Source organism: Bos mutus, chromosome 24, assembly GCF_027580195.1.
Source record: "Bos mutus isolate GX-2022 chromosome 24, NWIPB_WYAK_1.1, whole genome shotgun sequence".
Taxonomy (NCBI): Eukaryota; Metazoa; Chordata; class Mammalia; order Artiodactyla; family Bovidae; genus Bos; species Bos mutus.
In genome coordinates this window covers 39,989,197-40,006,339 of record NC_091640.1, presented here as the reverse complement: position 1 = coordinate 40,006,339, position 17,143 = coordinate 39,989,197, and the positions used below count along the sequence as shown (strand labels likewise).

At 42.4% G+C, this 17,143-nt stretch overlaps 1 protein-coding gene across 2 annotated transcripts in view; it reads right to left on the bottom strand.

Moving 5' to 3' along the window:
• Positions 1-17,143, bottom strand: part of ARHGAP28 (Rho GTPase activating protein 28) — a 139,140-nt gene that overhangs the window by 45,031 nt on the left and 76,966 nt on the right. For both annotated transcript variants that reach the window (XM_070362021.1, XM_070362022.1), the window contains exons 2-4: positions 15,052-15,254; positions 9,022-9,239; positions 3,121-3,213 (exon numbers count right to left, since the gene is read on the bottom strand). In XM_070362021.1, coding sequence (XP_070218122.1) covers positions 3,121-3,213; positions 9,022-9,239; positions 15,052-15,254 — 514 coding nt within the window. The remainder of the gene's footprint in view (positions 1-3,120; positions 3,214-9,021; positions 9,240-15,051; positions 15,255-17,143) is intronic.

Genomic DNA, 17,143 nt, shown 5'->3' with positions numbered 1-17,143 from the left:
TAGGATGCTGTGTGTCTGTCTATGAGGACTAAGTGTGATCCTGTGATGGTTTGGTCCAGTGTGATTTTGGTTAAAATGCTACTAGGGAGGAACAGCTGGGAAGGCTAGTGTTCTCTTGCTGACGTGGACGGAATCAAGCTGACTGATGCTTCTTCCAGGACGTGGACATGACACATGTGATGCCCAGAATTCCCTCAGCATTAAATATTAGCCTGCATGGAGCACAATGGAAAGATTAAAAAACTGGTAGGTCCATGAGAGAGGTATTAGTCATACCAGCCTCAGAGTCCTTATTTTGTAAGGAAAACAAACCTCTAATTGTCTAAGTCAGGAAGCTTACTGATAAAACTATGCTACTTAAAAGTCAGACTTTATGACTATATTTTGGAATGATTTACAAATCAAAAGCAAGAGCATTCAGTGCTCTTTCAATTATGAAACTAGAAAAACATTAGACCGATTATCTCACGAACACACATGACTGAGCCAAATATTTCATTCCCATTCTCTGAGATTTGGAAAGGCTCTGATTTTTAACTATGCAACTATGCAGCAAATGTATTTGAGACTATTCCGACTGTAATGCACTGCTCTGTAGGCTTTGTGTATATGCCCTAAGATTTTTTAGCAGCATTTGTGATATAACGGCAAATTTCCCAAAATAAGATGCAAATATTCTATCCATGATTAAAACAATGCTTTGCAAAATTAAACATGCTGGGTATTAATGAAATAAACTTTCACATAAGCCCTTAGAAACTTCTTTTTCCATATTTTCTAACTTTTCCCCCGTGTGTATGTATGCTATTCACGTGAAGAATACACGTCTCTTTGGAAGTGGAAACAATGCTAAAAAGCGGTACAAGAAAACTTAGGTCAGCATGGAAAACAGAGTGAACCACTCCCAATAGAGAAAGGGCGTATTTTTATAAGAACAGCTCCAAAGGGCACTGAAAACCAACAAAGTACTCTCCTAACAGATGAACAATTGTTAGAAATTCCTGGAAAGTAAAAAATAATTTGCTTCATAATCATAGAGAAATTCTCAGCCCAAGAAGAGCATAAGACAACACTGCTGGCAAGGAAAGGGCAAATCCACAAAAAACAGACAAATGAACAACCAAACTTAGACTGATAATTACACAGGACAAGAGGCTCCAGGGTGACAGCTAGGAAAATTCAGTGTGAGGTGTTTCCTCAGTGAAGGGGCCAAAGACCTCCCGACAGCCCCGTTTACACTGAACAGCAGACAGAAGCCAGGCATAAACCCGAGGAAAGCCTTCTGGATGCCGAGCGTTGGGACCATGACAGACCTCAAGATCAGGTCACTCTGGACCTTCATGAAAGATATGTGTGGGAAAGTAAAAGGAAAACATGAATTTTATCTGGGAATGATGTCATCTGTTACTTTCCCTTTGACACTGAAGGTGTGTGCATGCATGTATTTGTGTATGCTTACACGTCTACACATACACACATGCACAGACTCATCCATGTATGCTGTTAAAATAACGTCCCTTCACAGACTGTTCACACACCTTACTGACTTACAAAGGACCCAAAGTCAGCCCTCTTAGTCAATAAAGAGTTCTTTGGGAAAACATCTATATAATGGTAGAGAAAGCATACAGCAAAGACATGTCCTGAAAGTCACTAAGTAGGCAATCCAGCCAATCGCCAAGGATCATCAGTCACTGGAGAAAAATCAACACTATAAAAAAGTTAGCCACGGAGAAAAACCAACATTTTGGGGAAAAAAGAAAGTATACAGATAATGATAAACTTTCTGGGAGAAAGAGAGAATCGAGGGCAGAGAAAAAGGCTTATGATGATGTAACAGTCTCAGAGAGATTTGAGAGATTACTTCAATCATCAGTCAGGACTACCTATAACAAGAAAGGGTAAATCAGTGCAAAAAGCAGGAGTTCTTATGAATTAAGAGGATGATTGCTGAGTTTAAAAATCAACAGGGACCCAATTATAACCACTCTTTACAAAAATTATAAATAGGTTTCCACAGGATGATGTGGACAGAATCTGCTACCATACAGAACAAATGGACAAACAGACACGGGAATGTGAGAGACAACTTAAAAGCTTTGTGAATTTAATGCAAGAAATGAACAGAAGATAAGGGAAAATGGAGATAATCTGGAAGGGACAAGGGGCTGGTCTGTAAAGTGCGGACAGCGTGCCCTACATAAGACACGCGTAAGGGCAAAGGAAACTGCAGAGAATCTAAACATCATCGTCACCATCATCTTCATCAGATCAAGAATGGTACACGTGCCACTCCTCGACCGACACCGAACCCCTCTCCCTTTGCTGGGGAGGAAAATAAAGGGCTAAGGAGAAGGAGACATAGAAGCATCAGAGAAGCAAGTCTCTCCCTGTAGATTTTTGCTGCCAGGAGGCCACGTGGAGACAGATGTCAGTAACCCATGTCCTTCTCAGGGTGAAGGGTGTGCTCAGTAAGAGGATCCAGCCTCACATCAGGAGGTACAGACCACAGCTTGAGAGTCTTCCCTTTTGCTAAAATAGCCTCAGTGGCAGTTCTGAACTCCAATCAGCACTCTGAAACTCTCTACTAACCTGGGCGAGGTGGGCTCTAGTGAAGCGCATTTACCTCCTGTGCAAGACTGTGTGTTTTTCCCACTTACTGTGACACATTCCAGAGGCTGCAGTGCCGTGTCCCCATGACAGATTTACATTTAGAAAATAACTGAAATGTCAAAATATTTCTTATGGTGAGAATTAAATTAATTCTGAAGGATTCAAGGAAGGTAGCCTGAAATTTTCCACTGTGCACTCAGCAGAGAGAACAATGGCTCAGCTGACGGCCTCCCCCAGTCCTGACTCCCGGCAGCCGCAGCTGTGGTTGTTTTTCTCACTGTAGGTACAAGGAGGCCACGTCGTTGTTTGTGAGTTTAACTATTTAATTATTCATTCCTGAGTCTGAGACCCTTTTTTCTTCCTTGTTACAAGTTTTTTTTTTTTTTCCCTTAAAATTTTCCAGGTTGCCTTGAAGTAACCACTTCTCCTCACCTCAGGGCACTCGCACCCCTCTCTGTCTTACCAGCTGACCATTTCTGCAGGGGAGCACCCCTTTCTTTGTCTTACCAGCTGACCATTTCTGCAAGGGACCGTTGGCATCCTTTCTTCATCCGGGCTCACATCCAGAAGAGGAGCTGGGACACAGCAAAACTCATCTGGCTATTGAGAAAAACAGAGTGCATTTTTACTCAGGCATGTTCTCCCAGGGGTCACTGTGCATTTAATCACGCATTATGCAAATAGTGTGCACGTTCATCCAGACATGGTGAGACACCCAGATACGACTGCCTGTGCACCCAGCACTGCATGTGGGACCTCACCACACACCAGGTGCAGCGACAGACACTGGTCTCTGCGGAAGACACTGTAAATCAACCGCCGGCCCCAAACCCAGTTGCCTGTCTTCCTTAATAGGGTCTTTTTTTTTTTTCAGGAATGTTTGTGTACAATTAGAAAGTATTAATTTCCCAGGCTCTCTAGTAGCTAAGAGTGATGATATAATGTTTCCAGACCATGAGAGGTAACTGGAATTCTACCAAGTAAGATTTCTGGGAAATTGAAGTCAGAGACAGTCAGGAGGTACAAGTACCCGGAGCTGCCAGGAACAGGGATGTGGTTGTCAGGAGTGGCCCTGCCCCCTCGGTAAGCAGAAGGATGAAGGCCATTCATGAAAGACACAATACAAGACGGAAGGAAGCTGGATCTATGCTAAAGCTAAGGAACACCTTTCAGTTTCCTCATTTGTACTTGTATAACTCTTGGGTTTTCTGTGCCATGCAGTCAAGCATATATATGTGATATAATCATGTTTGTTTTTAAAAAAGGACTCTATGCCTATATTTATACAGTTAATTGTGAGTTAGTCCCACTTTTAACTGTTTATCAATTATGAAATTGAAAATAGATTCAGTTGACTATTTTGCTCAGTGAAATGTATTACTGGACGTAATATCTGATTCACAGCTTCTGAATATTAGAAAAATTCTGTTTGGGCTCATGATGAAATGGATTTGAGATCTTGCACTATATATCCAAAGGCTGACTTTGTATCTGTGATTTAGTATATAAGAGTTCTACTAAAACAAGGCTTAAATAGTCTTTTAGAATAGAATTTCACTGAAAATTATATTTATTGACTAGTCAATTAAATCACAAAATTTTATTTGGGCCCATAGAAATACTCCTGTTTTTCCTTGTTTGTCCATATATTCTAAATTTCCATTAAAGACTGTGTATTACTTTTATAATAAGGAAAAAAAACCACATTTTTTGGAAGAAACACATACTACTGAGAAACTGACATAAGAAACTTGGATCAAGATGACATATTCTCCTGCTCTTGCAAATTACTCAACATGTCAGAGATACTTTTCTCAACGAGTAGATCTAGAAACCACGAAACTTTTCCATTAGCAGAACAGAAATTGCTGGATGTTCCCGGAAGATAAAAAGCAAGCAAGAATGGTTTGATAAGGGTAGAGAAAAACTTGGGCCTAAAAAAAAGGTACAAGAGAAAAATGTGTGGAAGGTCAATGCTGATCGAGAAAAAGCACATCTCCAGGATGAAAATTTAATGAGCAGGAAGGCATCACCTAATTCAGAAGACAACAGCTGTTTAGGAGAAGAACAAGCAGCAGCTAAATGTATTCAGGATTCAACTTAACTGTCCCCGTGGTGACAGACTGACCATCTTCTTCCACCTGCGACCACTCGGCCTGCCTCACTCCCCATCGTCTCTAAAGCTGGACCTCCAGCAGTAAGACTGGGTGGAGAGACGAGGGAAGTGCACAGGAGGAAGGCCCCAGGCCACTCCCCTGACCCACCAGGAATGTAGTCATCTCTCTGCCTTTGCTGGAGTTAAATATTGAACAGTTTACTGCACTTACATGCTGTGGAAAAATAAGACTGTTCATAACACTTAAGCCCCAGTGGGAAAGTGCCCACATTATACTTTCCTTCAGGGTCCAAGTGAAAGGAGAAGCACTGTTTCTATGTGGCTATAGTGAAAAGTTTTAGGAAACCTAGAAAGGCTAGTTATGCATTTTTCTTGAGTAGCTGGGGGATTCAAGAGAAGCTACAGACACTTCTATATTTTGCAGTTTGCCAGGGAAGACGAATTGGTGCTTTTGAACTCCGATGCTGCAGAAGACTCTTGAGAGTCCCTTGGACTGCATGATCGAACCAGTCAATCCTCAAGGAAATCAACCCTGAATATTCACTGGAAGGACTGATGCTGAAACTCCAATACTTTGGCCACCTGATGCGAACAGCCAACTCACTGGAAAAGACCCTGATGCTGGGAAAGGCTGAAGGCAAAAGGAGAAGGGGGCAGCAGAAGATGAGATGGTCAGATACCACAACCAACTCAAGGGACATGAACTGGAGCAAACTCTGGGAGATGGTGAAGGACAGGGGAGCCTGGCGTGCTGTAGTCCATGGGGTCACAAACAGTCAGACACGACTGAACAACAACAGCAAGGGAAAACAAAAAATCTTAGTCTGAAGTAGCCAGAAACAGAAATGGGGAAAGAATGCATGTAGGCCAAGTTCTTAGTACTCGCTCAAGATGATCTGGGCGATAATTGGAAAATGACGCTGGAAATTTAAACCCGAAGGGCAAACCTTTCCTTTGATAGGCATCTAGTCCAGGACTTGTGTGTATGGAGCCTGGCCTCAAGTTGTAGGCATTGCCTGTACCCAGTTCCAGCTGAGGACAATCTCACCTTCTAGGAAGACACAGGTTTCAACCAGGCTGAAAGTTCAAACAGAACAGAACTCAGAATGCTATAACTCATTATACATGGCAGAAGATTCTAGAACTGTGATCAATATACTGGCTATAAGCCATATGTGACAATTTAGGTTTAAATCAATTATGATTAAACAGTTAAAATTTTCATTCCTTACTTACAACTAGCTACGTTTCAAGTGCTGATGCCACATGTGGCTGGGGCTATCACACTGGAGAGCACAGAAATGGGTCGTTTCCACTACTTTAGACCGTTCTAAGAGTTGGATAAAGAAGGCTGAGTGCCAAAGAACTGATGCTTTCCAACTGTGGTGCTGGAGAAGATTCTTGAGGTTCCCTTGGACCGCAAGGAGATCAAACCATTCAATCCTAAAGGAAATCAACCCTGAATATTCATTGGAAGGACTGATCCTGAAGCTCCAATACTTTGGCCACCTGATTCGAAGAGCTAACTCATTGGAAAAGACCCTGATGCTGGGAAAGATTGACGGCCAGAGCAAAAAGGGATGACAGAAGATGAAATGGTTGGATGGCCTCAACAACTCAATGGACATAAGTTTGAACAAACTCCAGGAGATAGTGAAGGACAGGGAAGCCTGGCGTGCTGCAGTCTATGGGGTTGCAAAGAGTTGGACGTGACTGAGAGACTCAACAACAACAACAAAGACAGGTCTAGAGGCCAGGATTCTTCTGGGATGTTGTAAACACACAGGCAAGGCTTAACTGTAGACGTGAGCTGCTCTGGCAACACCCGACTCTGGTTAATGTATCTAAGAGAAGACCTGACTGACACACAACCTAAAGTAACTCAAATTAGAGACTGTTTTCATTTACGTCAGCTATCCAATATCCGCGCAGAAGTGCGCCAGCTGTGACGGACTGCGCAGAAGCATGTCCAAGAGGAGCTACCCCTCACTCAAGGTCAGGGGCGGCAGCTGAGAGGAGCAACCCCACGTCCAAGGAGCGGTGGCTGCGCGGAGGACAGAGAGGGTGGCTGTGCGGAGGACAGAGAGGAGCTACTCCACTACTCCACGTTCAAGGTCAGGAGGGGCGGCGGTGAGGAGATACCCCTCGTCCAAGGTAAGGAGCAGCAGCTGAGCTTTGCTGGAGCAGCCCTGAAGAGATACCCCACGTCCAAGGTAAGAGAAACCCAAGTAAGACGGTAGGTGTTGCGAGAGGGCATCAGAGGGCAGACACACTGAAACCATAATCACAGAAAAACTAGTAAATCTAATCACACAGACCACAGCCTTGTCTAACTCAGTGAAACTAAGCCATAACTGTGGTGCCACCCAAGACGGGCGGGTCATGGTGGAGAGGTCTGACAGAATGTGGTCCACTGGAGAAAGGAATGGCAAACCACTTCAGTATTCTTGCCTTGAGAACCCCATGAACAGTATGAAAAGGCAAAATGATAGGATACTGAAAGGGGAACTCCCCAGGTCAGTAGGTGCCCAATATGCTACTGAAGATCACTGGAGAGATAACTCCAGAAAGAATGAAAGGATGGAGCCAAAGCAAAAACAATACCCAATTGAGGATGTGACTGGTGATAGAAGCAAGGTTTGATGCTGTAAAGAGCAATATTACATAGGAACCTGGAATGTTAGGTCCATGAATCAAGGCAAATTGGAAGTGCTCAAACAGGAGATGGCAAGAAATGCAAAAAAGCAAAATGGCTGTCTGAGGATGCCTTACAAATAGCTGTGAAAAGAAGAGAAGTGAAAACCAAAGGAGAAAAGGAAAGATATAAGCATCTGAATGCAGAGTTCCAAAGAATAGCAAGGAGAGATAAGAAAGCCTTCCTCAGCGATCAATGCAAACAAATAGAGGAAAACAACAGAATGGTAAAGACTAGGGATCTCTCACTGGAAAAGACCATGATGCTGGGAGGGATTTAGGGCAGGAGGAGAAGGGTATGACAGAGGATGAGATGGCTGGATGGCATCGCCGACGCGATGCACATGAGTTTGAGTGAACTCTGGGAATTGGTGATGAACAGGGAGGCCTGGTGTGCTGTGATTCATGGGGTCTCCAAGAGTCGGACATGACTGAGCGACTGAACTGAACTAAACTGACCCAATATCCTTGATGTTTTAATTTATGTCATTATTGAGATCACAATTAAGCAGAAAAGAAACCTAAATCAAAGTGATTAACTAACTGGCCTTAGTCAACTTTATCTGTGCCTGCAGCGGAATATAAAGTTCCCTTTTCCTATATATGAATCTTAGGTCCATGAATCCTTCTGCATAGAACGTGATATAAAAACTGCACAGAGGGACTTCCCTAGTGGTCCAGGGGTTAAGAATCCACCTTCCAAAGCAGGGAAGGTGGGTTCGATCCCTGGGTGGGAAACTAAAATCCCACATACTATGGGGTAATTAAGCCCATGAGCCGCAACTACTGAGCCCCGTGCGCCTCAGCTAGAGAAGAAGGCCATGCACTGCAACTCAGAGTTACATGCTGTGACTCAGACCCAACAGAGCCAAAAATAAGTAACAAAGAAATATTTTTTAAAAAAAGAATTGCAGAGGACGTATCCATTAATTATCTCTTGCATCAATGATGCAATAAATGGATGAATGAAGTAGATCAGAGCTAGCACTGAAACGACTGCAGAAATAGGAAGACGTGACTCACAGCCTTGCAAGTAAAACTGTGGCCCAGGAACTGCCAAGGGTGAGGTGGAATTTCAACCAGCCATGGCTCAGAAAACATGTGAGGCTCCCCTGATGTTTTTTGAATCATTCTCTGGCTCACTTGATTAATGCTGTATCTCACTTTTTACCATTTTAATTTCTTTGAACATAAAGGGTACCCTAACCACTCTCCCATTCCCACCCCCAGTTAAAGCAAACCACCCAGACATGCTCATGAGACTTGGGCCCACTTCTTCAGGAGTGTGTTGCCTGTCCACAGAGCTTCCAGGCAGCACTCAGATTTAAGTAAAGGCTCCCTGGAACCCATCCACAAAGATGTGCTCCATTACCAAAGAAGTTATCCTCCAGCTTCAAAAGGGAATAAATTTTGTGTGCAGGGAACCTGCTGCATGGGGAATAAAAAATAGTCACTTAAGTTTATAAAATCTTGCATGGTGCTATCTGCTTCAGTTTTCTCTTTTAAAGCTAGAGGATGACTATGAACTTTCCTGATATTTTTTCCATATTCTCCTCTGCTCCCCTAATCATACCTTTCGAGCCCTGTCCATTACTTACAGGAGATTCGCTGGTTCCGAAGATGTCTCTGACATCCCTGACAGACTGCTTGTTCTTTTTCCTCAAGGTTTGTGTGTAAGTATTGTATCTCTTCTTCACTGCAGCTGCCTGGGTTCGAGTCAAAGTAGAGAGCAAGGCTTTGCCATCTTCCTCCTCATCACCCGAGATCAGGGTTGATAAACCGACATCTTGCAACCACTCTGCTTCAAGTTCTCCTTCTGTAAAACGAAGTTGCCAAAAGAAGGTGAGAATATTCTGGGATTGGATGATGTGTATATCTGTAAGTCTGTACACATCAGTGAATAAGAAATATCAGTAAACAATATTAATAAGACCATCCTGGACCCTGAGGACATTATGCCAAGTGAAGTAAGTGAGACTGAGAAAGACAAACACCAAACACCAGATGATCTCATTACATGTGGAGTTTAAGAACAAAATGAAGTAAAAAGCCCAAGTACATAAATACGGAGAATAGACGTGTGCTTAGCAGAGGCAAGGGGTCGGGGTGGGCAAGATGGGTAACGGTGGTCAAAAGGTACACACTCCAGTTAGAAAATAAGTAAGTCATGAGGATGTAACGCACAGCATGGTTACTTTATTTAATAACATTCTATTGCGTATTTGAAAATTGTTAGGAGAGTAGGACCTTGAAAGTTCTTACCACAAGAAAAACAATTTTGTAACAATGTGTGACAATGGATATTAACTACACTTACTTTGGTGACTGTTTCACAACTGTATATGTATTCAAATATCTAATCATTATGTTGTATACCAGAAACTAATACAATGGGAATAGAAGGCTATTGATGAAGAACATCTATAAAAAGTTAACAGTTACAACCATTTTTTGCGGTGAATATTGAACCCTTCCCCTGCAAAACCGGGATCACAGCAAGGATATAAACTGTCATTACTTACTTTCATTCAACTTATATGGAGGCCTTACCAGAATGATAAGGCAAGATTAAAAAAATAAAAACATAGAAGTCAGAAAGGAAAGAGTAAAACCGTCTCTATTCCCCCCAAAATCTCTTTGTTTATTTAGAAAATCCTAAGACATTTAGTAGGAGTAGGCAATGGCACCCCACTCCAGTACTTTTGCCTAGAAAATCCCATGGACGGAGGAGCCTGATAGGCTGCAGTCCATGGGGTGGCTACAGTCGGACAAGACTGAGCGACTTCACTTTCACTTTTCACTTTCATGCATTGGAGAAGGAAATGGCAACCCACTCCAGTGTTCTCGCCTGGAGAATCCCAAGGACGGGAAGTCTGGTGGGCTGCCGTCTATGGGGTCGCACAGAGTCGGACACAACTGAAGCAACGCAGCAGCAAGACATTTAGTAGTAGACAACTACTGGTAAGTGAATTTAGAAAGATAATGAAATATAAGGTCAGGTTACAAAAACCAATTGTACTTTGCACAAGGAGCAAACAATAGAAAAATGAGAGAGGAGCGAGAACAAAAGAGAGACACCCATTTACAAGATCCCACCAGGACTTTCCTGGTGATCCCGTGGTTAAGAATCCACCTGCCAATGCAGGGGACACAGGTTTGATCCATAATCTGGGACGATCCCACAAGCTGTGAAGTAACTAAGCCCACGCTCCACAACTACTGAGCCTGTGCTCCAGAGCCCAGGAGCCAGAACCACCGAGAACATGCACCCCAGAGCCTATGCTCTGTTGCAAGAGAAGCTGCTGCAACAAGAAAAGAGCCCCCAGTTACGGAAACTAGAGAAAGCCTATGCGCAGCAATGATGATCCAGGGCAACCAAAAACCAATCAATCAATACCTGCACTTTCAAAAAACAAAAGGTGAAAGATGTATATGATATTAAGAGAAACCAAAGTATAAGCAGAAATAAAATTGCTTCTGCCAATAAAAAATAAATAAACAAAAATTAAAAGACCCCACTAAGAATATGAATAGGCAAGCCACAGATGGTGAGAAAGTATTTGCAATACATACATTTAACAAAAGATGAATATATGATGAATTCATAGAAGGCAATAATAGAAAGATAATTTTTTAAAATAGTTAAAAGATTTTACAAAAGCCAGATATAGGAATGGAGGAGAATAAGCACTAGAAAAAGTGTTTGACATCATTAGTGAAATGTAATTACAACCACAGTGAGATACCTCCACATGTCGCTAGAACCATTCATGTCAACAAGTCTTAAAGCATCAAAATGTTCAAGGACTGAAGCAACTAGACTTGTCAGACACTGAAGGGTGGAATGTGAAACGGTACAGCTACATTGGAAAAAGAGTGGCAGTTTCTTATGTACATAATTACACATATTCTATGAAAAATGTATACATCCAAGAGAAATAATACATCTCCACCAAAAGACTTCCACAAAACTGTTCACAGCAGCCTTATTCATAATGGCCAAAGCTGTTAACAACCCACAAGTTCACTAAGAGTTAAATGGACAGACAAATTGTGGCATATTCATACAATGGAATATTGCCATTATGGGTTGAACTGAGTCCCTGGAAGATACATGGAAGTTCTAACCACCAATTCGGGTGAATGTAAACTTCTTTGGAAATAGAGTCTTTGAAGTGTAATGAGGATCTGAGCTGAAATGAGGTCATACTGGAGTAGAGTGGGTCCTTTATCCGATATCTCTCTCTAGTTGCTCCATCAACTCTTTGCGACCCCGTGGGCTGTAGCCTGCCAGGCCCCTCTGTCCATGGGATTCTCCAAGCAATTATACCGGAGTGGGGAGCAATTCCCTTCTCCAGGGGATCTTCTCAACCCAGGGATCAAACCTGCATCTCCTGCATTGCAGGTAAATTCTTTACCGTCTAAGCCCCAGGGAAGCCCTTATCCGATATAGCTAGTGTCTTTATAAGAAAAAGAGAAGGAACATGGACAACAACGCAGAGAACAGGCTATGTGACCACAGAGGCAGAATGGCATGTACTGTCGACAAGCCAATGAACAGCAAGGACTGCTGGGAACACCAGAAACTAGGAGAAAGACATGGAACAGGCTCTTCCCTACCATCTTCAGAGAGCAGAGGGCCCTGCTGACCCCTTGATGTTGGACTTCTAGTCTCCAGACCCCAAGAGAACAAATTTCTTTTGTTTTAAATCACCTAGCTTTGTGGTACTTTGTTACAGCAGGCCTTGGATACTGATGCAAACTATCCCATGATAATAAGCAGTGAAACATTAATACACAGAAGGAATCTCAAAAATACAATATTTGGCAAAAGAAGCCAAACCCCAAACTGATCTATACCGCAGAAATAACAGAACTGTATTTGTCTCTGGCCAGGGACAGCAAGTCACGAGAATGATGAGACTGGGAAAAACCACGAGGAAATTTTCTGAGTGGACTGGAATGTTATTTCGATTAGTATGCGGTTACAAGGTAGCATTTGTCAAACCTCATTGAACTGCACACTTAAGATCTGGGCATATACTTCAAGAGACAAAATATCAGTAAAATAAAATTTACACTCTAGTTAGCTTTTTGTAGACGTTTCTGTTGGTAAACCTTGAAGATGTTTTTTGCATGCTCTAGGCTGGAGCAAATGAAAAAATATATACATTGAAGAAAGAATGAACCAGGTTTCTCACTCTTGGAGAAGGGAGTTACAAATACAGAGAAAGGGGAGACAACAACAAACTTTGTTGGATTGGAATCGGAAGTTATCAGTAAGAGCTCACGATTTTTAATACGGATAGCGAGCTAGCTGCTGCTACTGCTGCAAAGTCACGTCAGTCGTGTCCGACTCTGTGCGACCCCATAGATGGCAGCCCACCAGGCTCCCCTATCCCTGGGATTCTCCAGGCAAGAACACTGGAGTGGGTTGCCATTTCCTTCTCCGATGCATGAAAGTGAAAAGTGAAAGTGAAGTCGCTCAGTCGTGTCTGACTCCAAGGGACCCCATGGACTGCAGAGCACGAGGCTCCTCTGTCCATGGGAGAGTACTGGAGGCAAAAGTACTGGAGTGGAGTGCCCTTGCCTTCTACCAGGGAGCTAGCTAGTGAGATGGAAGAAGTGGGGAACAAGAGGCACTTTTCTTTATGTATCTTTCTGAATCTGAAAAGGCAAAATGTAAGGACATAAGCAAATGGCGTAAAAATAGCCTTCTCTGAAGGAGGATGGTTCCCTTAACTAGATTCTCATTAAATGTGTGGTGGGCTTTATTTCTAATCCTAAATGAAATATCCTAATTGTGGTAGACCCAAACTATTTTTCTTCAGATCTAAGAAGGATAGACTTGGAGAAAAGAACAATAATTTTTTTTAACATTTTAGTTTATCTTGATAGTTGTTTTGAGGTTAGTCACTGGCTAATGGAAACATTCATAGATAGCTACTTACTCAACTACCTTCAATTTTTCTTTGCTTTTTTTTTTTTCTGTTTCTTTTGGCCACACTGCAGGGCATTCAGGATCTTAGTTTCCCAACAAGGGATCAAACCCAAGACCCCTAAAGAGGAGTCTTGACCAGTGGACTACCGGGGAAGTCCCAAACTACCTTCAGCTTTTCTTACACATTTACTTGTGGACAGGTAGTACCTGAAGAAGATAACCCATGTGTTTTTTAACTTTTTATTTTGTACTGTGAAAGTCACTTAGTCGTGTCTGACTCTTTGTGACCCCATGGACTATAGCCTGCCAGGCTCCTCTGTCTATAGAATTCTCCAGGCAAGAATATTGGAGTGGGTAGCCTATCCCTTCTCTAAGGGATCTTCCCAACACAGGGATCAAACCCAGGTCTCCCGCATTACAGGATTCTTTTCCATCCGAGTCACCAGGGAAGCCAATTTTGTACTGGAATATAGCCAATTCGGAGAAGGCAATGGCACCCAACTCCAGCACTCTTGCCTGGAAAATCCCATGGACGGAGGAGCCTGGTGGGCTGTAGTCAATGGGGTCGCGAAGAGTCGGACACGACTGAGCAACTTCCCTTTCACTTTTCAACTTTCCTGCATCGGAGAAGGAAGTGGCAACCCACTCCAGTGTTCTTGCCTGGAGAATCCCAGGGACGGTGGAGCCTGGTGGGCTGCTGTCTATGGGGTCGCACAAGAGTCGGACACGACTGAAGCGACTTAGCAGCAATAGCAGCAGCATAGCCAATTAACAATGTTTTAACAGTTTCAGGTAGATAGCGAAGGGACTCAGTCATGCACAGCCATGAATTCATTCTTCCCCAAACCCCCCTCCCATCCAGGCTGCCACATAACATTGAGCAGAGTTCCCTGTGCTATAAAGTAGGTCCTCTTTGTCCCATGCTTTTAATCTCAGGTGAGTAATTTTGCTCTTTTAGAAAATTAAGGGCAATAAAGATTGAGGGCAGGAGGAGAAGAGGGTAACAGAGGACAAGATGGTTGTGTGGGCTCATGGATTCAATGGACATGAGTTTGAGCAAATTCCAGGCGATAGGGAAGGACAGGGAAGCCTGGCATGCTGCAGTCCATGGGTGGCAAAGAGTTGGACACGACTAAGAGACTAAACAACAACAAATACTTTTTTGGTTCCTCAATCTTCTTGTTTAATTTCACTGGAAAGTAGTATAACCAACCTATCTGACATGGCATTTATCTTGTGAAGTGCAGATTATTCATTCTCTAAATACATTAATACTAGTAAGTGCTTCAAAGTCAAATATTTCTTTTCTCCAGAATTATGCTGGCAATTTTTTTTTGTATCTTTCTTTGGTAATTAATAGTCAAGTATGCAGATGTAAAAACCTCAAATTTAGAATACTCAATCTGCTAGACGATCATGATTCCAACCCACAGCCAGGTACAGCCTCCCTAAATGGTGACATGTTAGGGATCAACCTGGATGGTTGACAGCCCCCCTTCAGGTTGTGTCACCTGCCGAGAAGCCACCCTGAGCCAGACCAGCAGATACAAACCAGCGGGAGTGGGAAGCTGGTATGCCAAAGTCTATCGATTCACTAGTTAAGCTACTCATGGAATGACGTCTACCTGCCAACAGAACAAGAGAGCATGTAAAAGGCTGCACAGTGGGGACCAATCTGGCATCTCACCGTCCAGGGGCTTGGCCTCGGCAGGCGTCTGTTCCTCCTGAGCCCCGAGGCTGGTCTCTTTGATGCTTTCTATTTCCCGCCAGAAATCCTCCATGGAGGCGCTGTCTACGGAGGCTTGAGAGTTGGAGCGGCTGAACGCCGGGGACTGAAGGGACTCATTGGAGAGCATCCTGTTGATTCTTCGGCAGCGAGGGATGGACTTTCTGAGGAAAGAAAAGTATTAAATATCGGTCAACGGAAATCAGTGTTCCATGTTATGAATCACACACAAGTTTGAAACTAATGGAGAGAAGGAGTTAGTGTGACGGAGAGAGGTTTGAGGGAGTAACCTCTAGTCAGGTGGTCCCATCCTTTCATCCTCTCTAATTCACAACGACTTTGTGGCCATGTGGGAATTATCACAAAAATACTTTCTATGACTTTTACACACTCATAAAGAAGTTGCTTATATTAATCAAAACACATATAGTAAAAGTTAGCTTCTATAAATGTCAGAAGAGTGGGGAAAAAAAAAAAAAGCCGGCTGTGCTTGGAATCCTAGATTTCTCAATCACCTTTAGGAGAAATTTCCAGAATTTGATCACTGATCCTGAGACTGTACCTGACTAGAAGCAGTTCTAAGTTTACACTGAGTTAGCCAACTTATTTTCAAAACTCAGAGCATTCCAGAAAAATGTAAGATATCCACTTTTTTTATTCTGTGCTGTGTAATAAAAATAATTTAAGGTAGTCTGTTTGATAACTAGGTCATAAGAGTTCTTCACTGAGTTCTTTATAAGCTTGACAAGACAGACACATTCTAGTGATTGAAATGCATATGAAATCAACACAGGTTATCAAGACAGCTATTGCTCCCTGTATTATTTTTAGGCTGTTAAGTCTTTCCCTTTTGTATCAAGACCAATACTGAAAACCATTAGCAAATTCATAGAATTATAAGCCATCTACTTCTTGAAACCGTAATCGATTACCACTGCTCACAAAGCCTACTTCCCTCTATATATTGTTCAGAAAAAATATATAGATGCCCGAAACTTTCTCTACTTATAGATTTTTGGCGGGGAGAAGGAAATGGCAACCCACTCCAGTATTCTTACCTGGAAAATCCCATGGACAGAGGACCCTGACGGGCTACCAAAACTAAGAGATTTTTTTAGGTTTATTCTTTAAAAATGAGTATGACTGACATAAAAAATTTACAGTCTTAACAGAAGACACAGACTAAGTTTTTAAAATTTATAAGATGGTGTATTATAAGGATAAAAGTTTAAGTAATACACAATTTATAAAGCAGAAACTGAAGGTCTTTCCCATCTGTATCACATCATATTGTTCTACGAGATGCTTTGTTTTCGTGCCACTCAAAATCATGTCATAGATATCTTTTCCATGCCAACACAGACATACCATCTCAATGGCTGCATGGAACAGAATAATTTATCTTAGAAATTAAGCAAACATGCAGATATACCTCAGCACTGCAAATATGTGAAGAACTGAGAAATCTGGGAACTATTAAGTGAATCTTAGAAGATAAGGAACATATGTATTTAGGATTAACAAGGACTGTTTTCATTTACTACAGTTTCTTACTCATGCAAAGGGAATACTGGTGGAATCTCAGAGAAGAGATCATCATAAACTGCTGAGAGCAGGGCGATTAGACGTGCAATGCAGGTCATGAACATCTGTGTAACACACTGGTCTCATCTGAGACAACCCACCCCAAAAATCCTTTAATTGCAACGGTCAACTGTTTTTTTTGGCAAAGAAGTCAGACAGCATTTTTGGGATAAGCACATTTGGAAGGGTTCTCGCTTGTTTGGTGAGGGATCCGAATACTTCCCCTTCACCCCAGGGTAGAGTAGGGACCGTGACCTTCCAGTCCTGAAGTATTACATAACTGCAACGTTCCGGCTCATCCAACACTTTGAGGAGACTTACAGCTTCATACCTCACCATATTAGGATAAACAGAGCTTCAGCTTCATCAGCTGTTGGTAATTTTTTACTCCAAAACAATACCAGGAAAACATTATATGGAAAACAGAATGAGACCGTTACACAGCACTATATAGCAACTTATGTTGGGA